Source organism: Lepisosteus oculatus, chromosome 27 (genome assembly GCF_040954835.1).
Source record: "Lepisosteus oculatus isolate fLepOcu1 chromosome 27, fLepOcu1.hap2, whole genome shotgun sequence".
NCBI lineage: Eukaryota > Metazoa > Chordata > Actinopteri > Semionotiformes > Lepisosteidae > Lepisosteus > Lepisosteus oculatus.
In genome coordinates, this window is record NC_090722.1 from 1,855,156 (window position 1) to 1,880,416 (window position 25,261).

The 25,261-nt window shown below is 46.8% G+C and overlaps 2 protein-coding genes across 12 annotated transcripts in view; one reads left to right on the plus strand and one right to left on the minus strand.

Annotated features, from left to right (window-relative positions):
- The window catches only part of LOC138225327 (maestro heat-like repeat-containing protein family member 1), a 37,153-nt gene extending 36,618 nt beyond the window's left edge, over positions 1 to 535 (minus strand). For all 5 annotated transcript variants that reach the window (XR_011183848.1, XM_069185199.1, XM_069185200.1 and 2 more), the window contains exon 1: positions 11 to 535. The gene's annotated coding sequence lies outside the window, so the exon portion shown is untranslated. The remainder of the gene's footprint in view (positions 1 to 10) is intronic.
- Positions 536 to 6,418: 5,883 nt separating this feature from the next.
- Positions 6,419 to 17,169, plus strand: LOC138225322 (uncharacterized). 7 transcript variants are annotated; one of them, XM_069185170.1, is made up of 20 exons: positions 6,419 to 7,347; positions 7,760 to 7,857; positions 8,776 to 8,918; positions 9,267 to 9,401; positions 9,615 to 9,777; positions 10,002 to 10,100; positions 10,264 to 10,391; positions 10,695 to 10,841; positions 11,251 to 11,343; positions 11,634 to 11,756; positions 11,868 to 11,993; positions 12,353 to 12,475; positions 12,831 to 12,979; positions 13,134 to 13,254; positions 13,926 to 14,114; positions 14,351 to 14,500; positions 14,806 to 14,877; positions 15,201 to 15,297; positions 15,803 to 15,868; positions 16,948 to 17,169. In XM_069185170.1, exons 2-20 carry the CDS (start codon positions 7,767 to 7,769, stop codon positions 17,028 to 17,030), a joined length of 2,298 nt encoding a protein of 765 aa, XP_069041271.1. In that variant the 5' UTR covers positions 6,419 to 7,347; positions 7,760 to 7,766; the 3' UTR covers positions 17,031 to 17,169. The 7 variants fall into 7 exon arrangements, with proteins under 7 accessions (XP_069041271.1, XP_069041272.1, XP_069041273.1 ...); XM_069185171.1 differs by having other exon boundaries at positions 15,201 to 15,365; positions 16,948 to 17,037; XM_069185172.1 differs by lacking the exon at positions 16,948 to 17,169 and adding an exon at positions 16,745 to 16,922 and having other exon boundaries at positions 15,201 to 15,365.
- The last annotated feature ends 8,092 nt before the right edge of the window (positions 17,170 to 25,261 follow it).

The window sequence follows — 25,261 nt, forward strand, 5'->3', positions numbered from 1 at the left end:
ATGACATTACCTAGGAGAGGAAGAAGATCACTTTCCCTGTCTATACCCCCTCCTGCTCCCTGTGTGTGTTATCAATCCCCACTCCACAAGCTTCAGGAGAGCCAGCACACCCTCTCAGGAGCAGACACGCCGGAACGCTCCTTCCTCCGTGACGTCACTGCTGCGGGCCGGAGCAAACTCTCCCAGAGTGCTTTGCGGGAACTGAAGCCCATCGCCGCTGCAACCCGGACTCGCTGAGTCTGAAGGCAAAACCTCTCTTGAGAGCTTCGCTGTCAGTGTGTGAGACTGACACACTGCTGCTGGAAATACCTGCGGCCGGGAGCAGCAGAGACCCGTCGCGGAGCGGGGCTGCAGGTCTGCCCTCGGCTCTTCTCCGCAGTGACAGGAGGCAGAGAGAGCCGCGCCTCAGGAGCCCCACACGCCTCCACAGGGATCAGCCGCAGGGAGACGATCGCTCCTCCGACACACAGCCGCTCACAAATAACGGCTGCGCTCCTCTCGCGCCCTCAGCGGAGCGGGCAGCCGCGAGCCGGAGGAGGCGGAGACGCCGAGCGCGCGGAGCTGCGACTCAGCCAATCAGAAGCCGCGATCAACAGGGGGCGGGGCCTGAATGATACACAGTAGTACAGTAGGAATATTTTAGATTAATTATTCACACAGTAATAACACAGGCGCCAGTGAAAATGCTTGTCAGATACACCTCAGTCCAGTATCCTTCCTTTCCTTAAAAGAGGTTTCAGTAACATGGCTGGGTAGCTTGTCCCACACTCCTACAATACTTTGTGTAAAGAACTCACTCCTGTCCTGACTGGTGAGTCATGTCCAGCTGTTTCCTGAAAGACGCCACTGTTGGGCAGCTTGTTCCACACTCTAACAATAACATTTCCATGTACTGGGACAGTTTCTTGAGAGACTCCTGTATCTTCCTTTCCAGTTTTAACACACCGGCAATTCATGTTTGTAGTGAAAGGCTCGTCCCATTCAGGGAGATTTGAGTTGTATTTGTTTCTCCTGGGAGCACTGTTCAGGATCCTATTTGAAATCTTCTTGCCTCATCTCTATTGATTTTAACACTTCATAAACTTTGTTAAATCGGACATGATTATGCTGAATCAGATGTTTTGTTCATTGATTGTTTTTTTGGTTTTATTGGAAAACGAGCACCATAATTAAAATAAATGGTAGGCAGTTTATTACCCCGTGTGCAATCAATACCTGTGATTTGAAATCAGGTATAGAATCAGGTCATTATGAGAAGGCTGTGGAGAAGGCTAACTCTGCATTGAGGAAGAATTTTAGCATTTACCTTTTCTAAAGTTTAAAAGATAGTGACTAGTTGGCTTTGAAAAATGCCATATTTTTTTACTTTTTGATATTAATGCTACAATAGCAGAATGTCTAGCTCATTTCACACCTTTTATTTATATACTTCCTTTTGTCTGTATACAAGGTAAAATTGCTCCTTAAGAAGAATGTGAATGTTTGTAGAGATAAAACATCTCCTAATATGGAAACTTAGAATGCGCTTTCCTGTGTGAATCTGCTGGATAAAACTCATTGCATTTATCATCTCGGTGGAGAGGTTACTCACAGATCTGTATGAGAGGCTGCTCTCAGATCTGCATGGTTATATTCTCCCCATGCACATGAATAAAGGACTCTGCTTGACCACACCTAACCTGTGTGAAGACATTTCTTCTACAATTTCTAAACTTTTCTTCAACAGCATTCAACACAAAATGAAGCCCCTGAGCTGTCAACCTCTGAGAGAATCCAGAAGGATCCAGAGTGCTTTCTGATATGTACAGCAGCTCAGAAAGGTTCCATTCACTGCAGGGCGGCTCAGTTGTTTTTCACTTCATCTAGAAAGCTGATTTGAAGTCTTATGTCTCCAGTCATATCAAAGCAGGTCTTTCATGGTCAGCCCACACTGGAACAGACGTTCCACCTCCACAAGCTTGAAGGTCTTTGCCTGAATCCCTACAGCACTGAGCCGAAACTCACAAGTGAGACCAGATCAGTAAATCGAGATATGTGAGATCTACTCAGATCAGTAAATCCTGGCACAGTCCTGTATGAGCTCCAGATTGAACCTCAGGCACTTGTCTCTTAAATCTGGACTGGCACACTAACGTTGAGAGAATCACTGGGATGTCTTGCTTAAGATGGACCTGATGCATGAGGTGATGGAGGGGTTCTCACCTGCAAGAACATGCCTGTAAACTACATTGAGATTGTTAGGACCCCCAGCCCCAGTGGACCAGTGTCAGGCAGCGTGTGGGTGAGCAGTCCCCAGGAGTAGATCCTGGTGAGAATGACGGAACTAGCAGGACGAGCAGTTCAGTCCCTCTGACCGGTACAATACCTTGGCTGAGTGTTTTCCTCCTGGAAGAATCTGGTGCAGCACAGCTCCTGTCCCTCTGTGTGTTATTGGTGCACAAATGATAAGAATCGTGTGAATGGGAAGAGCTCTTTTCAGCTGCCTCACATTTTCAGCAAGCGCTTCACAGGAAGGGTGGGGCCCAGTGCTGCCACCAGGGACTGGAGACCAGCCTGAGAGACACACAGCAGCCAAACAGGGGCACCAAGGGGAACGCGCCCACCCTTGCGATCAGTGCCAGTGAGAGTTTCCACACCCACACAGTCAGTGTCTCAGCTTGATGTCTCAGCTGAGGATGTTCATTATATCTGGAGGTGAGGACAGCTTCTCCACCAGAGTGTTTCCTCTCTTGGACCCGTGTCAAACAGCCCTGGAATTTGAGCTGTTAATTCAATGATTAGGTCAGTTTGGTTGCATAAAACACATTGGATTGTCACTAAATCTGATCTCAGATAGCTCAGATTGATGTTTCAAGAGCCCATCATTGACATGAATCTGTTTCTGGCATGTGCACTAAACATTAATGTGTCTCATGTCTCGTTAGCTGTGAGGAAAGACTGTAAATACTGTCTGCAGCACAGCTCCCTGGATACAGATACAAGTGAGTACTGTGTGCGTGGGTGTGGATGTATATTCACCTTTACTGTTCAAAATGCTGAAATGATTTTAAATTAAATACAGCTTTGTTGCCTCACAGTGCTGGGGCCCTGGGTTCAACTCTGGAGCTGTGGTCTGTGTGGAGTTTGCATGTTCTCCCGGTGTTTGTGTGGGTTTCCTCAAGGTGCTCCATTCCCACCCCCCACCCCCCCACAGACCTAAAATGTACAGGTAGGTTAATTGGCTTCTGGGAAAATTGTCTGTGACGTATTTGAGTGTATGTGTGTCTGTGAATGTGTGTTTGAGTGTGTGCGTGTCTGTGAGTGTGTGTTTGAGTGTGTGTGTGTCTGTGTCTGTGTTTGCGTATGTCTGTGAGTGTGTGTTTGAGTGTGTGTGTGTCTGTGTTTGTGTGTGTTTGAGTGTGTGCGTGTCTGTGTGTGTCTGTGAGTGTGTTTGAGCGTGTGATAGATAGATACTTTATTGATCCCATGAGGGAAATTGCAGTGCAACAGCAGCTTTACACGGACAACACAGCCACAGTGTAACAAATGATACAATAATAATAATACAATACGTACAATACAATCAGTACAGTGAGGGTGCACTAAAAGAGTTACTCACAGTGCGGACACACAAAGAACAAACTAGAACAGAACAGTACCCAGAAAAATCATATAACACATATAATTATAGATGTAAATATAGATATAAATATAAATGTATTGCACGGGTACCTGGCATATATTGCACAAAAAACAGTATTAAACGGGAAAAGAAAGAGAACAGATGTAGCAGTAGATGTGTAGATGTGTTCAGTCCAGAAACAGGTCACTGTCAATGTTGCCTTTGCCCAGACGCAAGGTGGATGCGTTGTACAGTCTTATGGCAGAAGGCAAGAATGACCTCCTGTAGCGCTCCCTGTCGCACCGTGGTTCGATCAGTCTATTGCTGAACGTGCTCTTCAATCTCACAAGCCTGTCATAGAGGGGATGGGAGACGTTGTCCATGATGGCCTCTAGTTTGGACACCATTCTCCTCTTGGCCACTACCTCCAGGGGGTCCAGGCCAGACCCAATGACAGAGCTTGCTCTCCTGATGAGCTTGTTCAGCCTTTTAGAATCCACTGCTCTAATCCCAGAGCCCCAGCATACCACTGCGTAGAAAATGGCGCTCGCTACCACCGACGGATAGAACATATGTAGCATCTTACTACATACATTGAAGGACCTGAGCCTCCTCAAGAAGTGAAGTCGGCTCTGGCCCTTCTTATAGAGGGCCTGGATGTTTTTAGACCATTCCAGTCTATCGTCGATGTGCACTCCCAGATACTTGTATGAGTCCACCATCTCCACGCCACTCCCAAGGATGTAGACAGGTGTAGGTTTGACCTTGTTCCTCCTGAAATCTACCTCCAGTGTGCGTGTCTGTGTTTGTGTTTGTGTAAGTCTGCCCTGCAGTGGACTAGTGTCCTGTCCAGGGTGTATCCTGACAAGCGTCTTGCTTGCTGGGACAGTTTCAAGCTCCCTGTGACCCTAATTTGGATGAAGTGAAAATGGACAGATGTTTCCATAATCAGAATTTCCTAAAATAACGGAACTGCAAGCTCTCTTACAACATTGATATAACAAACGATCAAGTTTCTCAGCCAGAATCTGGTCCCCAAAACTGATCAGGACAAAATCCACCTGCCTTTCGCTGCTTCTCTCTGTCTGTCTTTGTTCTTTCGTTTGGTGTTTTACTCCCCTTTTCAGGTGCTTAAAGGGCTGTAGATGTTCGATCGAAGAGCTAACTTGGAGTCTCAGCTGATCAGCTCAGCAAACGGCTTCATCGATACACTAGGAGCTCAGCAGGAATGAAAGCCTGTGACCAGGGTCCCCAGTCCTGTGTGTCTGCAGGATTTCAGTCCAGCTGGACTTTCAGTGACCTCAATTAGCTCATTATTGACTTAATTGGACCAGTTTTACAGCTTCTTCCAGCTCTTCAGGAGCTGCTGCTTCAAAGACCCCTGGAAACCTCACCGACATCCTGGGTATCCAGGAGCAGAACTGGGGCTGAGCTACAGCAGGGCTCACCAGAAGCAGGCCTGGAGAGCCTCACCTGCAGCTCACAGTGTGAGGCTGGCCTCAGCTTCACTCACGGTCTCCTTCGCTTTGTCTCCAGATGCTTTTGCAGGGACTGGATATCGGTCTGATAGTGTTTGCGGATCTCCAGCTGCGTGTGACCATCAATGTGTCTGTTCTGGGCTTGAGGGCTTTGAGCCAGACCGAGGCCAAGGTAAGGAATCAGCCCAGCACACAGCTGCTCTGCTGCCAAACTCGAGTCACCACCCGTCCCACAGGAGACCCAGATCAGGACAGTCTGGGGGTGTCTCACAGAAACTGGGACCTAAACTGGCCACGATCTGGTTTCACCCCTGGGTTCTGGTAGGAGGTATCGCAGTATCAGAACACTGACCAATAGATTCAAAAACAATTTCTTCCCCAGGGCAGTCCGCATCATAAACAGCTCAAATTAGCACCTGCACTTTAAGGTACTGCACTGTTTGCACTATGTCCTGTCATGGCTGTGTTATAATGTCTATAATTTAAATGTATTGTAAAGCAACGGGGGTTCAGGCGGGGGCTCGAACCCGGGACTCCCGCGTCACTCAGCAGGGACCCAGCCCGGTGAGCTAAAGAGAGATCTCTCTACAGCCCGGTAGCTGTAGTCCTGCTATCACAGGGAAGGGCAGCGACGTCACCGCTCTGGTAAGCCGGCTCTTACACAGTGCCTGTCGGCCGTAAGCGTTACAGTATTGTCCATGTCTGTTTGTTATTTCTTTTTCCTCCACTGTTGCTGGGTACAGCTGAACGAGTAGGCATTCCAACACACTTGTTGTATATGGCCAATAAAACATCTTGAATCTTGAAAGTGACTGCCTGCAGCAAAGCTTACTTTGCCTGTTCAGCAGTAGGTTAAACTGACGAGTTCTGACAGAAATGCTCATTTTATGTGCAGCCGATTTTTGATACTACTCATCTGGTGAAATGAATGTACTGAAAAAAAAATTATCGGAGTTCAGTTGGTTTTAGAAGCAGAAGGAAAATGACCACTTGGAAGAAACACATGTTGCATATCCTGCTGTTAAACCTCCAGCCATTTGGGTTTCATTCAAATGAGGAAAAAACCGTTTAAACTTTAAACTTTTTTTTCATTTCATCCAGAATGTCTTGGACAAGTTGTCATGAAGACAGGAAACAAGCTGTTTCACACAGAAATGGATCCAGCTGAACTGAGGTGCATCTGACAAGCATTTTCATAGGCAACTGTTTTATTATTATATTAATAATCTAACATATTCCTACTGTATTCTTGTTCTTCATTCAGGCCCCGCCCCCTACAGATCGCGGCTTCTGATTGGCTGAGTCGCAGCTCCGAGCGCTCGGCGTCTCCGCCTCCTCCGGCTCCGGCTCGCGGCTGCCCGCTCCGCTGAGGGCGCGAGAGGAGCGCAGCCGTTATTTGTGAGCGGCTGTGTGTCGGAGGAGCGATCGTCTCCCTGCGGCTGATCCCTGTGGAGGCGTGTGGGGCTCCTGAGGCGCGGCTCTCTCTGCCTCCTGTCACTGCGGAGAAGAGCCGAGGGCAGACCTGCAGCCCCGCTCCGCCGCTATGAGAACCAGCGGGTCTGCAGGACCGTCAGTCTCGGACCTCCTGCGGCCCAGCGACGGGTCTCTGCTGCTCCCGGCCGCAGGGCTTCACACACCGTGGCGCTGCTGCAGGGCGCTGCAAGACGAGCTGCTTCAAGACCAGATGTGTCGCTGCGGACTGGTTAGAGCACAAGGTCTGTGCGTGAGCGAGCGGAGTGACCATGAGGAGGAGCCGGAGAGCAGATCTGCAGGGCGAGTCTGGGTCACAGGAGGACTAATGAGCAGGCTGTGTCTGGGAGAGGTCTGGCAGGAGACTGGAGTGACAGTAGAAGCCCTGATGAGCGAGTCGTGTGAGAGAGGAGGGAGAGGCGAGTCTGGATGGAGGGAGGAAGGGGTGTCTGACGTCATATCGTGAGCAAGACGCTCCGCTCCGTGTTTTCTGAAACTTTCCGGCTGACACTTTGGAAATCAGACAATTAGTGCTTCTGTTGGTAGAGTTGGGAAAAATCAGAAAGCATATAAAATTGTAATTTTATAATTAAATATAGTGATTATAATGACTTATTAAACGTGAGCGTGACGTCGACACATCGGGATTGTGACGCAACAATTGCGGTCCGGGAAAGCGCTCCGGTGCTGCTGAGTCGCTCAGCGCTGATGCTCGTAGCGAAGAAAACACTTCAGCTCGACACGGCTTGTCAATATTCTCTGTCTTTTCACTGAAGATCCTGGTGGTTTACGGACGAGGTAGGGACCTGCCGAGGCTCCGTATCGCGGATCCGATTGTTCTTGACCTGTTTCTCCTGGGCAGATCGAGCGGTTATTGTGTTAACACGGTGTTCAGTGAGAGGGGGTTAAAAGCTCTTAACCTGCTGGAGTTTTATTAAAGCCCAGAGTGCAGATCTGAACAGGAATTCATTGCTGCTTCTGTTCCTGTCTCTGCTTTCACTGATGTGAAGAATTTGCTTGTGTTCTCAATATCCTGTGTCTGCCCTTCAGCCTGTTGGGTTGTATTCCAGTAGGACCAGCTGGTTAGAGAGAGTTCTGTGGTGTCTAGTGGGTCTGCTGTTGTCCTGTCAGCAGTACCTTGACTCCCAGTGTGTGAAAAGAGCCACCCAGCTCCCTGCTTCACTGTGCTGTTCTACTGGCTGACTGACAGGTCCAAGATGAGCCCGAAGGAGTGCAGCTGTGAGCCCAGCAGGGTGAAGTGGCTCTCCTCCTGTGTGCAGCGCACAGGCTGCCAGTGCCCCGGGCCAGGTATGACACAGCTGGATCTAGACCAGTGCCCCCTGAAGCCAGTCCCCCCACACACTGACTCCTGGCTTCCCTTTCCACTGGGACTCCATCCCTGGGCTGACTGACCTGAGGGGCTCTTCGATGTCACCCTGCAGGTCTCCTCAGCTCGAGGCAGGGAAAGCAACAGCAGTCTCCTCATCTTTTCAACTAATAATGATTTGAGCAAAAATAAACAAGATATAAGCTAAAATAATAAGATATAAAATAATTTAGTATGAGAGTATTTTTAAGAAGACTAACATCCATGTAAGGTATGAAACCATTGAAAGTGTTGAAAATGAGTAACTCACAGTGGTTATGAAATGAGCTGTGTCTGAGTGATGTACTGCAATTATTCTTTCATTTACATTTAATTGTAACTTTGGGAAAAGCAAATGTATATTGATGAAGATCTGTCCAAGTCCTTTTGACTGGGTGTGAGAGACGCTGAATTAGAGGCTCTAATCCCCTTAGAGCAGCAGAAGGAGGTTCTCCACCTGGGAGCAGAGCTGCTGCCTGATTCTTCTTCAACACTGAGATCCTCTGTTTGCGGAGGAGCAGCTGCTAACAGGACTGATGTGACCCACAGAGCAGCTCTGTTTGTGGGCTCTTCAGGGTTCAGAAGTGTCAGTGGCTGCAGCTGTTATTCAGGACCACGAAAACAAAACCCTGCACTCTGAAGCCTCCTGCCCTTAGAGCAGATCTGTATTCCTCTCTGGGGTGAAAGAGTCCCAGCTTTTACGGGCTGTGCATCAAAAATCATTTTGATCTCTATAATTCTCAGACATGTGTCAGCAGGGTTTTAGGTCCCTCAGACAACAGGTCAGTTTAAGAGTTTTCTCCCTAGAAGTCTGTGCTGCGGCGACACCAGTGTTTCCCCTGTCTGTTTGTCTGCTGTAGATGAGGTCCTGGCTGTTCTGGAGGGAATGAGCAGCTCTGATGAGGAATCTGGGAAGCTCCTGATAGAAGAGCTGCTCTCCCTCCTGCAGAGGAACACCAAGGGGACACTGCCAGTTATCCTGGGATTCCTCGAGAGCCCCCAGGTAACATGAAGGAGCTCCCTACACACCTCCTGACATAGTCGTTGCAAACGCACTAATCAGGAGCCCAGTGTGCTCCAAGATACTGTCTCTGCTTTTTCTTACAACTATAAGTCAGAATGTAAGCCCTAACGTGTTGTCATCTTGACAGATGTGCTTGAGTGGAAGGCTGGGGTTTCTCTGTGTGTTTCCACTCCCTCGTGTGGTGAGCTGGGGTGGTTCTGCTGTTTCACCCTCAGTGCCCGTTGGCCAGGCTGACTGGCCCTGAAGGAGAAGCCTTTGAACAGACACTCTTGGTGCTGTGATGAGAGCAGCAGTCTCACCCCTGGCTTTGGTTCTTCCCTGCTCTAGGTGACAACTGCCCATCGCTCTGCTGTCCTCCAGGCAGTGGAGAAGCTGCTGCGCAAAACATCTGCGCAGCATCTGGATGAGTCCTTGGCCAAGAGCACCGTCTCGATGGCCTTGAATGAGATGACGATGTCACCGGTATGTAAATCCCTTTAATTTCAATCTATCGAACTGTTGTCTTGCTGCAGTGCTGTGGTCTGTTTCCTTGCCTGTAGCACACATTGTTACATCTAATGGTAACAAATCGTTGTATGTTAACTTGTGTGCTCATTGGCTTGATCCAAGCTGCAGCTTCAACTCCAATACTATCGACTCCCAAGTCACTCTGATCTCTTTTTACTGTTGTTTCAGAAATGGCTGCCTGACTGGCAACAGCCAGCCAGCAACATAGTCATTTGTGTGGTGAGAGACCACTACGACAGTACCATGGATATGGTACTGTCCTTCTTCCAGCCCGGAGTGCTCCCTCACCACACGCTGCTGAATGCTGTAGGAGATATCTCCCGCAACTGCAGTAAGTTCTGTGCTGCTAATGGGGTGTGATCTGCACAGATATATTCCAGATTTTTTACTGTGTTGTATTTCAAACTTCATGATACTGCTCGTATCTGTCCATTCAAGCCCTGATACATGAGCTTATTATGAAGGCTCAGTGTTTGTTACTCATGCCGCTTCTGACTCTCTAGTGTTATCATGAGCCTTGGTCCCTACCCAGTGTGAAATGTGTTTTCTTTGAAGGTCGTGACATAGCAAGGGATATAGTGAGACTGCTGGACCTGCTGGTGCCTGTTCTTCCCCTTGCTGTGACTAATAAAATGAAGGCAATGATGGCTTTTGGTAAGTGTGCAAGCTGTCTCATTTAGGGGGACAGTTGTTATCAATGCTTGGTTCCACTGGCAATCCACTGATAAGGCCTGTTCAGACCGCTTCCCACTGAGCTACAGGACTGCTTTGATGTAGCTGAGGAGTGTAGCAGGCTGTTCCTCTCTTGTGTTGTCAGCATTGGAAGGCCTGTATGAGAGCTGGGCAAAATTCCAGGGTCCCGGGCAGTGTGTTCAGGACTGTTCAAGCCAGGTCATCATAAGTTTTGATGTAGTGCACAGATGGCTGCCATCTTCTGAGCCAAAGGTATGGGATCTTTAATCCAGTGTAGGTTATTTGACATCTTATTAATCATCCTGAATTCTCAGATGTTCTGGAGGAAAGAATGGACTTGAATGCCAAGAAAAGATGTGTCCATGCAGGTATTAGGGAAGGGTATCAGGGTCTAGGGTTCAGATCACAGTAAGCAAAGTTGAATAGGGTGTACTTATGAAGCAGGTTTTATTCATTGCTTAAAGCTGTTCTAACTGTCTGCGGTTTTAGACAAGTTTGCTTTCCTGTGACTGTATCCTTTCCTTGAGGATGATGGTGTTTGTGTTTTGTCTGAAGGTGACGGAGGCCATTGTCTTGGCCCTGGCAGCTATGTGCTGCCTGCTCCCTGAGGAGAAGTTTCAGAGTGAGCTGCCAGCAGTTTTACAGGCCTTCCAGCCACTGTATGCAGCTGAGCTGGACATCAGCTACTCCAGAATCAACAAGGTAGGCCTGTGACCGACAATGGGCCTTTAGGTGTACAGGTTGTGGATTGCGAGGTCCGTTTCTTTTAGAAAATGGATTTTGATTCCTTAAATTGTAGATCGAAACAATCACTAGTAGCACTTTCCCAGTGTCCCTTTGTCCACAAGCTCCAGTGATGTGCTGGTGAGGCCCAGTGCAGAAGAGGATTATGGTCTGTGGTGCCCCATGTGATTGTGGAAGGGTGTGAACAAGATGGATCTGCCAGGGGTAGAGTCCAGGGGAGGCGTTATCCTGCTCTGTCAGATTTTTGTGTGTGATCAAACTACCAAAATCCTAATGCTAATGTGTTATTGCATACACTGAGAGAGTGAGGCCTCTTGATGAAGCAGCAGTGCCTCTCCAGATTGACTCCAACGTGCTCTTCTTTCAGAGTCTGAGTGTGCTTGTGGGGGCAGCAGTGCCGAAGGCCAGACCAGTGCTGGAATCCCAGCTGGAGCAGCTGCTGACCATGGTCCACGCCCAGGTAATGGGGACAGCAGCCCGCTCACCTGCACAGAGAGACGTTACAGTAGTGAAGCCCTCAGGAGCCTCATCAATGACAGCAGCTCAGTGCTGTGATCTACCCCTCTCCACAGCTCATGGCAACACAGAAGTGCCGTGTATCTGACTGCTGAAGCCATTATTCATTCAGTTGAAAGATATTGATGACTCGGCTCATTTTATCATGGCATTAGAACAGCAGTCCATGAGAGAGTGTGCATGATGCCCTTGTGGGTGTTGTAAGAGTGCTCTGATGCCTGTCTGGTGTCCCAGGATCTGGCAGTGCTGATGGGGCTGTGTGCCAGTGTGCACCTGGATGTGGTGCTGTCTGTGCTGAAGAGACTGGAGACCCAGCTGACTGACCCAGCCTTCCCCTGCAATGAGCAGGGCTCTAGGGTAGGTGTACTGCATCAGAGTCCTGACAGACAAACAGAAGCTGCTCTTAATGTCAGCTTCTACCTACAAGTTTCAGCACCTTGATCTGGATTGTCATGCTTGTTACTGCAGAGTGATTTCACCTGTGCCCTGATTCTGTGCTATGGGCACGTTGCACTTAAAGCACCTGCAGAGGATCTACTGCAGAGAATGGACACTGACTTTATGGAGAGACTGAGACACCATGTCACCACGAAGGTAGGCAACATGTCCTCCTTTAAGAACAAGAGACCTGACAGAGTGAACCTCACAGCTCCTGTCTGAAGAGTGTATTCAACCACTGATACATTCTTTAATGTGCTTCTCTAACGCAGGGAGGTATTCGTATCAACTCTCAGGCAAAAGTTCTTCCTTATTTGTTCTGCTACTTTCCTGCAGTGTCTGGGTAGACATTGTTAATTATACTTCAACCTGATTGGATTGTTCTGGGGAGGAGGACACAGGGATACAGTGTCCAAGGCTGTCCAGGCTGTGAGTGTCCATCAGAGTCCAGGGCTGGTGGAGGTGAGGTGGCGTCTGGGCTGTCAGTGAGTGAGCTGCTGTGTGTCCCCCTGCAGGAGCCCAATGTCAGACTGAGCCTGTGCCGCAGTGTGGGCATGATGGCACAGGCAGTGCGCAGCGCCAGTCCCTCCGGAGCTCCCAGCTTCCCTGCCAAGGCCGAGCTCCTGGCGACAATGATGGTCAGTGTGTCTGACGCAGTCGCCTGTCTGCTGTTTTCCCACACGGATGCTCTGGACAAGCTGTATCCTGTCACTGTGAATCGGAGAACAGATAGTTTTTGAGAAGTGATTGGACGGGAAACTGTTTTGCTATTGATCAATACAGTTGTGTTTTTAGCTTTTTGGAAACACTGCTCCAGAAGTATTCAGAAAAATGACTCCTTTGTTCACACCTAGTGACATGATCCTGTGTCCTGTCTCTGAAGACAGCACTGAGAACTGCAACAAAGGGGCAGTAGTGGACAACTTCAACAGTCAGTGTAACAGAGCTCATGTGATCTGTCTGAGATTGACCTGCTGTTCTTGTTCCCTGTAGGCTCTTGACCTGCTGCAATTCTTCGGCAGTAGTTATACTCTGGATGACAGCTTGGAAGAGAGTTTGAGGGAGGGGATATTATATCTGGCTGCACAGGACCTCAGACAGACCATCCAGTCCCTAGTGACCCTCATTTCTCCCTCTGAGAGGTAGAGCACAATTCTAACAGTGAGAAGCTCTTTGCAATGATAAAAGCATCACAACAACAGCACTGTGTTGTGGCGTCAGTGTTTGTGTATTTTAGCTCTGAGAATGAGTTTGAATGCAGAGCCCTGCACTGACAGCTGGGGATGTATTTTACAGCTCACTCTCGGAGGTGTGGCAGGTCCTCAGTACCAGCCAGGTGGTCTCGGAGACCGTGAAGGACCTGGCTGATCATCTCGGCCTGATGAGGGAGATGAAGGTGGATGATCCAGAACTGGATGTAAGTGACTATAGAGCCAATCTGCTGGTGTTTCTAACTGAGCAGAGGACAGATAGTCAGACAGCTGACAGCTACAGCACGGAGGTACTGTCTCCCTGTAATATGTCGCTGCCCAAGAGCAGGCAGAGAGACACCAGCAAACAGGCAAGCGGCTGTGTGAACAAACAGCTCCCTGTTTGCAGCACAGGGACAGGCTGGTGAGCACAGAAAAGCGTGGTGCAGACCAGCAGCCCAAAGCCACGTCCAGAACAGGCCAGATCAAAGCTGGGTGAACACAGAGGCTCAGCACACAGCAAACTCCAAACTCAGAGCTGATGGTAATAAGCACAGTCTGTAAACAGACAGACACAGCACACAAGCACAAGAGGGTGATCTAGACAACAAAGGCAGGGTGAAGCTAGGGGCCAGTATCCGAGGAGCAAAGTCGGAAGACAGGGAGAAGCTTGAGACTTTTGGCCGAGTTCCTGAGCGCTGCCAGACCAAGGGCTTGTGTAGCTTGAACCTCCTGAGGCAGGCGTGGTGGACAATTATCTTCAGATGTGGCTGGCTAGCACGTCAATTTTAGCTGTCCCTTCTGCTGACCAGCAGCGACCAGCATGACCCTCCCTCAGTGTAACCCTTGTCCCAGCAGTACTGGGAATGAAGGCCGACTGGTGTCCTCCTGTCTTCAGATCCACAGACACACAGAGGAGCAGCTGGCAGCTCAGAGCTCAGCCCTGACAGAGCAGGAGACCCCAGCTGAGCCAGTTGTTCTGCGGGCTCTACTGGGCTTGATCACTGTCCTGTCCATCGCGGACAAGAGTCAAGCCAAAGCACTGGTGCCCTTTGTGTACTGTAGAGCCAGGCCCTGCTTGGAAAGTGTAAGTTTTTTAAGATGTTCTTTATTCAAATATTGTGTCATTTGTTTTTGTCTATTAAATTTAAATATAACGTTTGTAATTGTAATCAATTGGATATCCATGATTACAGTGTTTGTTCTTTGAGCTACTGAGCTACAGTGGGGTCAGACTCCAGCCCTGAGAGGAGAAAATAAGTGGTGACAGTTTGTGCGTGTCTGTGTGTAAAGTTTCCCTCTTGTCCTGTGTCTGTGTTACAGGAGAGCCCGGAGGTCCGCAGAGTCACAGTGGTTCTGCTGGGGCAGCTGGTCAGGCTGGGCTCTGAGAAAGCCCGGCTCAACAAAGAGGTCCACAGCTCCCTGGTCAGCGTGCTGCTGAACCTGACTGACCCCAGCCCAGAGGTCATCCAGGTAAAGACACAGAGCTGCCGCTGGCTGGGCTGAGCCTGTGGGACTATGGGTCTTCTCACGTCCTTCTTTGATATTGATACTTGTCACCTATCCAGTGTTTGACCAGCTTTGCAATTGGCGAAGAAAAAAAACCCTACAGTCAGTACGAACTTGTAGCCTGTAAATCTAAACATTCAGAGGGTTACTATCAAGGATGTGTCAAAGGGTTTCAGGGCTGGCTTCTATTTTGTGACATTTGTGTAGTTTCTGTTTAATTTGGGCTCTGTTTCAAGATAAACTGGTTTTGACAATGTGGATTTCCCCAGGCCTGCTGGACAGTCCTACAGCACTTCACCCTGGAATGTGTGCTGTCCATGAAGGAGATGTGCAGGATCCTGGTGAGTGAGGTTCTCCTGGGGCTGGCTTCTGGGCTGCTGGTGAGAGAGGGGAGCACACCCTGCTTTTGGGACACAAACACACAAAGACTTGTGTCAGATTTAGGAAATATATTTGTGCTAAACCAGGCTTACACTGAGCACTAATTACAGTGAGTAGCAGTTTATATCCAGATTATAATCACAGTAGTGCTGATGAGTTCATACACTCTCATTAGATGGATTAGAGGTGTTTATGTGTAATGGAGGGCTGTCTCTCACATGGGGGCTCCTGTACAGTAGTAGTGTGCTGTCTCACACTGCCCTGCAATATTCCCTGTGTCCAGATAACGAGTGGGCAGTTCAGCCTGGCCCAGAGGCTTGCACTCCAGGGTGCACAGAGCAGAAGGGCCTGGGTTCGGGAAAGTGCTGCCATCTTCATTGGTAAGAGCTCAGTGACAATGAGAAGAGTGATTGAGGCTCAGTGTAGAGATGATGCTCCACTGGTAAAAGTGAGTTGTGCTGTGGTTAGTGATGAGGGTATTGCCGGGATGGGAATTCAAGCATTAAAACGCTACTCTGTAGGTTTCCCTTGAAACAGGTTTGAGTCTGAAGGTGTTTGATCACTGGGGTTTTCTCAAAGGACTCAGGCTCTGATATGTCACACTAGTAAAAGGCCTCTAGTAAGAAGGCTCTAGTATGTCTAGCTACAGTAGTCTCATTTCGGCAGCAGGACACTGGGCACCACTTTCAGCCTTTTTCTGTCTAGTGTTTGAAATGCATTTTTCTGTCAGTAATGAGGCAGGTTAATCAGACTTACCAATGTCACCAGGAAACACATTTCCATGAGCTGCTCTCCATTCAGAGTGTTGGCAGTGTGCGCTGGTGCAGTATCCTGTGTGGTGCTGTGTGTGCAGGAGCTCTGCTGTTCAACCCCTCTGTGTTTCAGGCCTCCAAGTGCAGCAGCTGCAGAGGAGACTCTGCTCTTGTTTCGCTCTGAGAAGAGCTCAGCGAGGTAACGATGCTTGTGTTTTGTGTCCAGTATGTTGACCAGTTGTTCTTGTACAGTATATAATAATTAATAATAATAATTGCTTACACTTATATAGCACTTTTCTGGACACTCCACTGAAAGCGCTTTACAGGTAATGGGGATCCCCTCCACCACCACCAATGTGCAGCCCCACCTGGATGATGCGACGGCAGCCATAGTGCGCCAGAACGCTCACCACACATCAGCTATCAGTGGGGAGGAGAGCAGGGTGATAAAGCCAATTCATAGATGGGGATTATTAGGAGGCCACGATTGGTAAGGGCCAATGGGAAATTTGGCCAGGGCGCTGGGGTTACACCCCTACTCTTTTCGAGAAACACCCTGGTTTTTTTTATGACCACAGAGAGTCAGGACCTCGGTTTGACGTCTCATCTTAAGGACGGCACCTGTTTACAGTATAGTGTCCCCGTCACTATACTGGGGCATTAGGACCTACATGGACCTCAGGGTGAGCGCCCCCTGCTGGCCCCACTAACACCTCTTCCAGCAGCAACCTTAGTTTTTCCCAGGAGGTCTCCCATCCAGTTACTGGCCAGGCTCACACCTGCTTAGCTTCAGTGGGTTAGTATTTAGTATTTTAGAGTCTGTTTAACCAGAAATTCTGGCTGTAGCCTCTCACACCATAGATACCCAGTGTACAAAGTTTTGAGAAGTTCAGAGCATGGAGATGAAAAATGTATAGTTGGCCTGTTTAGCAGGTTTTTGTGGAATTGCACATCTGTAGTAGCTCTGCTTTATTTTATTCTTTTTAGAGACTTGTGCGGTCTGTGAATTACAGTGTGGCCGTTTCTTCCAGCTTCATAGTTTGACATTTTTGACTACTGTTCCTTCTGACAGTGAAGAGAACACAGATGTCACACAGAAAGGATCTCACACTCCTTCTTTAACCCCACTGCATGAGGTCCAGACCTGCTGCTCTGCACAGTGTCTCCTAACTCACACCTGCTGGGCAAGAGCTGGATCAGCACTGCAGCTGTGTGTCAGGAGCTGAGCAGGGCTGCAGGACCCCGAGTAACAGCCTCGTCTCTTTCCTCCCGCAGATCTGAGGGTCCTGCTGAAGGACCCAGAGCCGCAGGTGCGGGAGAGGGCTGCTGAAGCCATGGGGCTCTTCACCCGGCCCTGAGCAGCACTCTGGAGTCGGGGCGCCCCTCCCCAGCCACTGCAGAGACACCTGGGCGCCCCAGCTCATTCTGGACCAGACAGCACACCTCTCTCTCTCCTCCACACACAACTTTGTGTTTAAATAAATTACACAACGTGTACAGAAGCTGGTTTTCATTCCAGAATGTATGAATGGTGCTGAACCAACACTGAAGTGTATGAAGCGCTTTTCTGTCTTCAGTCTGCAAGTGTTCAGACAGGAGAAGCTGGAAACAAGCTGTTTCACACAGAAGTACAGAATACAGAGCAGTGAAGTGCAGGAGAGAGACAGAGGGGCGCAGGAGAGCTCAGGTGATTCAGCTTCAGCCCAAACCGACGAGTCTGTCCACCCATCAGTCCGCTGACCTCCTGTGGCACAGCGGCAGGTCTCTGGCTCTCCTGGCCCACAGGGATTTCTCACACCGCCGCCCTGCTGCAGTGTGCTGGGAGTCGAGCTGCTCTGAAAGTGCGATTTGCTTTTACAGATTGTTGAGAGCACGAGGTCTCTGTGTGAGGGAATCAAGTAGGAACATTATAATGCACTGTATAGCAGACAGATCTGTCTGTTGCAAATCTAGATCATTCTTTCATACAATCGGTGCAGCAAATGAACATGAATTGTCTTGGTTTGGTTTGGTTGGAGATTTTTATGATCAGGAAAAGCCACGGTGATGGTGTAGCGTGAAAGACAAAGCAGCAGGTCTGTGGAAAGTGGGAGGAAGCTGCAGTCTGAAGTGATCGTGGGGAGACGCATGTCTGAGGTCATGTCATAAAGAAGAAGCGCTGCTCTGTGTCTTCACACACTTTCCAACTGACACTGGAAATAAGAGAACCATTTGCTTGTGGGGAGAGCAGGAAGAATACTAAGTTGTATAATAACTTTCAATCAATTAATAATATTAATGATTGTAATCACTGATTATGCGCATGTGTCACGTAGTGGCAGCAGGATTGTGACGTAACATTCGGCAGTCAGGAGCGCGTTCCAATTTTACTGACTTAAAGAGCTCAAGTACGAAGCGAAGAAAAAATCTCACCTTCTGAGCTTCTTTTTCCACTGCGGATTCAAGAGTCATAGCTGTGTACTGGACTAGGCAGGGACGTGCTGAGGCTCGGTCACACAGATCGGATTGTTCTAGTGTTGTGTCTCCTGGGCAGATCGAGTTATTACTGTGTGAACATGACTCTGAGCAGGAAGGAGTTCAAGCCTCTTAACTTATGGGTGTTGTGTATTCACTAGAAGACTATGTACAGAGTGCAGATCTCAGGAGAAATGAATTGTCGCTTCTGTTCATGAAGTGCAGGACTTCCTTGCGTCTTTCATTTCCCCATTCTGCCAGTTAGCAGAGGTGGATTGTATTCCAGTACAAGAAGTTGGTAAAAGAGAGTTCTGTGGTACCTAGTGAGTGTTGCTGCTGGCCTGTGAGCAATACGTTGACTTGTCACGAGCGTGAAGGCATGTCCAGCTCACGTCTTCACTGTGTTGATAATTTTAAATGCCAGAAACGTTTAGTTATAGTAGAGTTGTAGGACAGAATTCCGTTTTGGAGGGGTGCATTAGCACACTATTAGATATTAACCAGGTTGAGGGATGGATAGATTCAGCTCAGTCAGAACACTCAGTCATTTCAGAAGTGGCTGCAGTCCCTCCTGGCCCAGCTGTCTCCAGGTCAGCGCCGGCACCAGCAGCAACCACACGTGAGCCCTGGGTCGCAGACAGGGGTCTAAGAGCTCAAGGACTAGACCCCCTGCACACCAGTCACCAATCAGACTCAACAATAGGTTCTCTGCTTTAGGCAGTGCGTCTGTTGATGCAGATAAGGTGCTCATAATTGGCGACTTGATAATCAGGAATGTTAGAAATCCTAACCATCACAAAGCAGTGGTCTCTGTAAAATGCCTTCCTGGGGCCTGAGTTTCTGACATTGAGGCGAAACTAGACACATTTTCCAGTAATGAATCTTCCACCTTGGTTGTTCATGCTGGAACAAATGATATAAATGTGCAAAAGAGCACAAAGAAAAAGTTCGGAATTTAGTTGTGTCTGGTCCCTTACCAATCTTATACAGAGGGGACATACCCTATAGTAGGCTAAACTCCCTAAATCACTGGTTGCATACAATAGAATAACCTTTATTAATAATTGGGACATTTTTGGGGAATGGCTTTTATAAATGGGACGGTCTCCACCTTAACCAGAGGGGATCATTAATTCTATCCCAAAATCTAGCAGAGAAGCTGCTTGCTTGACTACTAAGAGCACCAACCAGGCCTCAGCCATGTGATCTTAAATCGCGTGCTGTCTGTACTCCCAGCTCTAGTTCACCTCCTGTACCGACCCAGGTTCTCTACCACACGGCATCCCATCAATCACATTACTATCCAGAACCAGCTATGAGTGTGAATAGACAGAGTATTGCAACTATCACTAGACCTAGATTAGAATTCAGACGTTCCTTTAGGGGCTCCTGTGTTGACAATTTAATTTCCATTCCACTGGAAATTAAACCTAAAGGAAGGTAAACCTAAATCAGTTAAAACATGAAACTACCATAAAATGCTCACTGTTAAATGTTGGCTCACTAGGCAACAAATCAGTTCTGGTTAATGATATGGTTCTTGACACCAACTCTGACCTCTGCCTACTAACAGAAACCTGGTTTCGACCCACTGACACTATTCCTTTAGTTGAAGTCTCACCTAATGGCGAAACTTTTTTACAGAAAGCTCTTTGCTCAGGGCATGGAGGTGGCCTAGCAGCCATCTTCAGTCAGTCTCTGAGAATTGAATTAAAAACTATTAATGACTTTCACACATTTGAAGCAATGCTCCTTAAAATAGCTCCCGAATCATCTACATACATTCTTTTAGTGTACAGACCCCCCGGTAGATCCCATCCCCACTCAGCTAGTCAAAGATTCCCTCGAAGTACTGGCAGGACCTATAATTAGTATGATGAACACGTCCCTTGCATCAGGCGTTGTACCTGATCAATTTAAGGTAGCGGTTGTTAGATCAATATTGTTCTCTCTTTACATGCTGCCGCTAGGGAGGAAAACATGAAAACATAATATTAAATTTCATTCATATTCTGGTGACACTCAAATATACATTTTGTTTACACCAAATGACAACTCTTCTCTTATCACTTTAGTTAATTGCATTAATGAAGTAAAGATTAGGATGTGTGAAAACGTGTTACTCAACTGACGTTCTATTGTTTGGAGGCAACAATACTGATAGGACTACTATAACTTCAGCACTTAACTCAGAGGATTTAAAAATTTGCCTCAAAGACTCTGCACGTAACCTAGGCGTCATATTAGACACAAGGCTCTCATTTAACTCTCATGTTAAAACAGTATCTAAAACATGCTTCCTATAGTTAAGAAATATCACAAAACTAAGGCAGTTTCTCTCCACTCAAGACAGAGAGAAATTCATACATGCTCTTGTAACAGCAGGTTAGACTATTGCAATGCCCTACTATCAGGGAGCACATATCGCACTTTCAACACCTTACAGCGAATTCAGAATGCAGGAGCTAGAATCGTTACTAGGAGCTGAAAGTACGACCATATAACCCCCATACTTAGCTCTCTTCATTGGCTTCCTATCAGGTACAGGGCGGACTTCAAAATCCTTCTACACAGTACTTACTTACAAGGCTCTCAGAGGTCAGACACCTGTCTTTCTAATGGCACTTATTAATGTATACCACCCAAGTCGCCTGCTTAGTTCACAGAATGCAGGTCATCTTCATATTCTATGAATTAATAAAATAACAGTTGGCTGTAAAGCCTTTGGTTACAGGACCCCTATCTTATGGAACAGTCTCTCACCCTATATTCAGGATGCCGAGTCAATCTCAGTATTCAAATCCTAGCCTATTTGCTTACACTTATAAATTAATAAATATATTTCTGGACACTTCACTCAAAGTGCTTTACAAGTAATGGGGATCCCCTCCACAACCACCAGTGTGCAGCCCCACCTGGATGATGCACCAGTACACTCCTCACATACCAGGTCTCAGTGGGGAGGAGAGCAGAGTGATGAAGCCAGTTCAGAGATGGGAATTATTAGAAAACCATGATTGGTAAGGGCCAGGGGGAAATTTGGTCAGGACACTGGGGTAACACCTCTACTCTTTTCAAGAAATGCCCCGGGATTTTTAATGACCACAGAGTGTCAGGACCTCACTTTACGTCTCATCCAAAGGACGGTAACTTTTTACAGTACAGTAGGAGGAAGTTTGACTGAAGAGAAAGCGACTGCTTTATTCTGCTATCGAAACCACGCAAAATATACGCACACATGAGGAGACCGACGGAAAACGTACACAGTTTAGGGTGGTAACTCATGAACTACAGGCTATAGACTTATAAAGCTACACAGGACACTAAAACTACTATAACACTATTTACATCAGCAGGGTCAGCTGCTGGTCATTGTGCTGACCCTCAGACTCCCCCCGGCTACAACTCCCAGCCTGCTTCGCGGTACCCTGAGTGCCTAGGTGTGCTTCCTCCTCACCACCGGGCAAGGGCCCTACAATATATTTTAGATTACAAAATATAAATGCGGGAGCTGAAAGAATCTTGCAACTGATCTTTTCCGCAATTCGAAAAAAACTACATCAAAAGGGGAAGCCAGTAATCCTAAATCAAAGCCGGGATCCAGGAGCCGTCGTTCAAAGCAGAAAGCCAGGAGTCTGAAACCGAGGAGTGTACTTTCCGCAATCCAGAGGCCACAGGTCCAACAGGGACAAGCAGTTCCAAGCTGAAGAGGTGTTAACGAGAACAAGCGAAAAGCAATAATAAAGCTCACATGGACTCCGAGCGAGGAGGTCAGGGAAGACTGTGCTTCAGTGTATAATGAGATGGTGGTGTGGTGGTGAATTAGTGATCCGGTAGGTTGCCTAATTCAGCGTGGTCTACGCAACAGGGAAGCGGGGATCATAACAAGTAGCAAAGGAGCATTTTTTTCAAACATCGGCAGCATAGAGCCCTGTTACTCAGGAGTTAGTCAACGAGGCTCCCAAGTAGAGCTGGGTGTTGTAACTTGGGCATTTCTATCCACCTCCATCTGAGGGTTTATGGCAGAAACTAAACTACACTTTGCCCAATACACAGCTCATCTGTGCTTCAGAATGGAATGTGTTCAACAACTGTATAGAATAGTATGTCTTTCAGGGCGCCTTTTTGAGGAAGGAAAATAATTCCCTCTTGCAAACAGGTTTCCTTTTCCTGCAGGTGTCACTCATCTAACATGCTTTATGCTCAGCTGCTGAATGATACACATCTGCTGTAGTCTTACCTGGCTGCTGCTTGAACTCAGTGTCTTACTGATACATACTCCAGAGAGGCTCTTTCCATTCAGACTGATATAACCTCTGACACCACCTTTTGTTTGTGTAACCATGGAGAGTACCAATATCAATTAATTCTTTCGCACAATGTGTTTTACAAGAGTCTTGTACATACATCGTTGGATATATATATACTGTAGGACAAGTTATTTTATAGGCTAAAATACCACATAATAATCCAATTTAAAGTATTGCAAAAGAAAAAGTCAACATACAGAGGCACTGTCTATACTTAACACATGCAAAAGCTTTTAACATTGCACTCTTTCAGTAAGAGTGTTCTCACAAAGGACACCGAGATTTGCCACTCTTCACAAAGCGCTGTCCATTGTTCTTGAAAAGCTTGAAATTCCCCCTGATCTGCATTTTTTTTCTGCTGCAGTAACATTTTCACATGTTGTTGTCTGTTAACATGGAACAAGAAAGCAAAATATTTATTAAAACATAAATATTGTAGTATTATTAACTGAAGATATTTCCTTTCAGTGACTTGGTCAGTGACTTGTACAGCTGTTCAGCTCATTGTAAGCCACCATTAGTTCTATATGCAGTTCAAAGCCACAGTCAAGTCCATATTTGTGAGCTTATTTGGGGAGCTGCTGGGATGAGACAAGACCTTTTCTCCTGACATCAGTCCAGTAGAACTGTGGACCAGCTCTCACATGGGATCAACAGAGACTTCACTAACTCACTGCTGAGGTTCAGGCAGAATATCCCACAGTGTTGACCTCTCACAAACATGCTTTTTATTTACAGGTCAGACACATTGTTAAGCAAGATGTTCTCAATTTGAAAATTTGAGCTGTTCTATGTTCAATTTACAAGAGTTGATCTGTTTTACAATCTTGTGCAATGACCTCACATCTCTAGACAACTAATATCAGAGTTTGCTTCCTGCTTTTCTAGGCACACAGAGCTGTCTGTTAATCACATGAAGGACACCTGATGTCAGGAACTAACGAGGATTAGAACAATATCCACTGGTGCTCTAATAATGTTAGACACCAGATATTGCAATAGAAGATCGTAGGTCGACTGCATTATTTTAAAACTAATTTGACTAAAATCTCAAATTAAATTGAAGATATATCCGTTTCTCCTTTATGTGACAGGTGCAGATCTTCTGAAGGCTGTGCCCCAAGTTATATAAACTTTGGGTAGAAATATTTCAGTGGTACTCAAAGGTGTTTGGGAAGAATATACCCCAGACCCTGAATTAGCACTCTCTGGTTGTTCAGCGACAATGTTCACATTAACCATCAGCACTGGCGTTTGGAATAATTGTGGCTGAACAAAATTGCTTCTATGGCACAAGCAATCTGGAGCCATGTCATGAGATCTGGGGCCCTTTTCCTCAATATATTTAAAAACATAGAGCTTTGTTGTTGTTGTGTGATTATGGCTGTTGAAAAGTTTTGACTTAACAAGAAAACTGGTAAAAAGGCAGAAGCAAATTTGAGGATTTTTAATCTATTGTCTGTTTTTCATGTTTCTCATTAAAAATATCAAAGCTTTTTTGAAGATCCCAGAGAAGTCTATCCAGAGGCCAGTCAGCCAAGCAGCAGTGCCACCTAGTGGTCAGAAAGCTGAGCACAGACGGGTAGGATTATAACGACATGAGGGATTATGTGGGAAAAATTATAAAGCAAATATTGTTAGGATACATAGTTAAGTGTAACATTTAAATAAGGAAATGCTATACAAAAACTGTACCACTAGTAATGCTTCATTTCAAGTTCACCGTCTGTTGCAACAAAGTTTTTGCTCTGGAATCAGCCCAAACTGTGAAGAGTGACCAGATACATTCTCAGGTTCACGTGATTATCCTGCACTGGTCAGGGGCCCAATTTATGTATTGAAAATCCTGAAGGGCAACTACAACTCTACTGTATGACCTTCACCTTCCTGTCTGGAAACAGGAGTCACTTCTGTGCACAAAGTGTGGTCAGAAGTACTGCATGGAACCATATTGTTGCAGTTGGTAATGATCTTTTACAAAAAGATATCTCAATGACATTGTATCAGCAATTGTCACGTACTCAGCCTACTTTAAAAGTTTAAATTAACATTTTGAAAGATAAATGGGAAAACTGATTACAAGTAAGGAAATAAAAATGTAAACAATCACCTGAAAAAAAGTCACAGTTGAGTGGACTGTACACAATACTGATTCACTTGACTACAAATGCACACACACAACTTGGTAAAGTACTAATAAGTGTTATTTTTGTAATGTGTTGTAGGTATTCATATGGCAACTGCATCTTCAATTGTACAAGTTCACCAAGCCACATCCCACTGAACTAGTTACAGCAATGAAGTATCACACCTAAACCTGAGTTAAACCTCAGGTGAATATTCAACCATGAAGGTGAACTCTCTTGTAAAAAAAAAAAAAAAAGGCACCCAGTAACCATGGTCAGGGATGTAATAGAAAGTTAAGACCAAGTGCTTTGAACTGACACATTATGGGAACAAATGTTACACTGAAGTGGTTTAGGGTTAAGAGAGTGGAAGGCCTTGAGGACCCCAGTCACAGCCTCAACTTACATCCCTGTTTAGGGCCACTGGAAAAGACCGATCAGTGATGCTCCCCAAGAAACATGGGGGCACTCTAGCTAATCCAGTCATGCACAAAACTGGGACTAAGCCACTGTGGAAAGAGACTAGGTGTTTCATTATCTTATTTCAGGCAAAGGGCCATGTGAGTAGAGGGCTTTAAGGTCTGGATATTAATGCCTAATGGGACAGGCCAGGTAGTCTTCCTCATTATATCAGGAGGACTGGTTTTAAGTTCATTAACCAATTTGAAGCTACAGAATTAGACACCACAGAAGAACAGG

Coding starts and splice junctions, on each gene's coding strand:
- LOC138225322 (XM_069185169.1), top strand. CDS start 7,767: ATGAGCCCGAAGGAGTGCAGCTGTGAGCCCAGCAGGGTGAAGTGGCTC. Junction 15,298..15,802: donor AAGTGCTGCCATCTTCATTG/GTAAGAGCTCAG, acceptor TCTGTGTTTCAG/GCCTCCAAGTGCAGCAGCTG. Junction 15,869..16,250: donor TCTGAGAAGAGCTCAGCGAG/GTAACGATGCTT, acceptor TTATGACCACAG/AGAGTCAGGACCTCGGTTTG.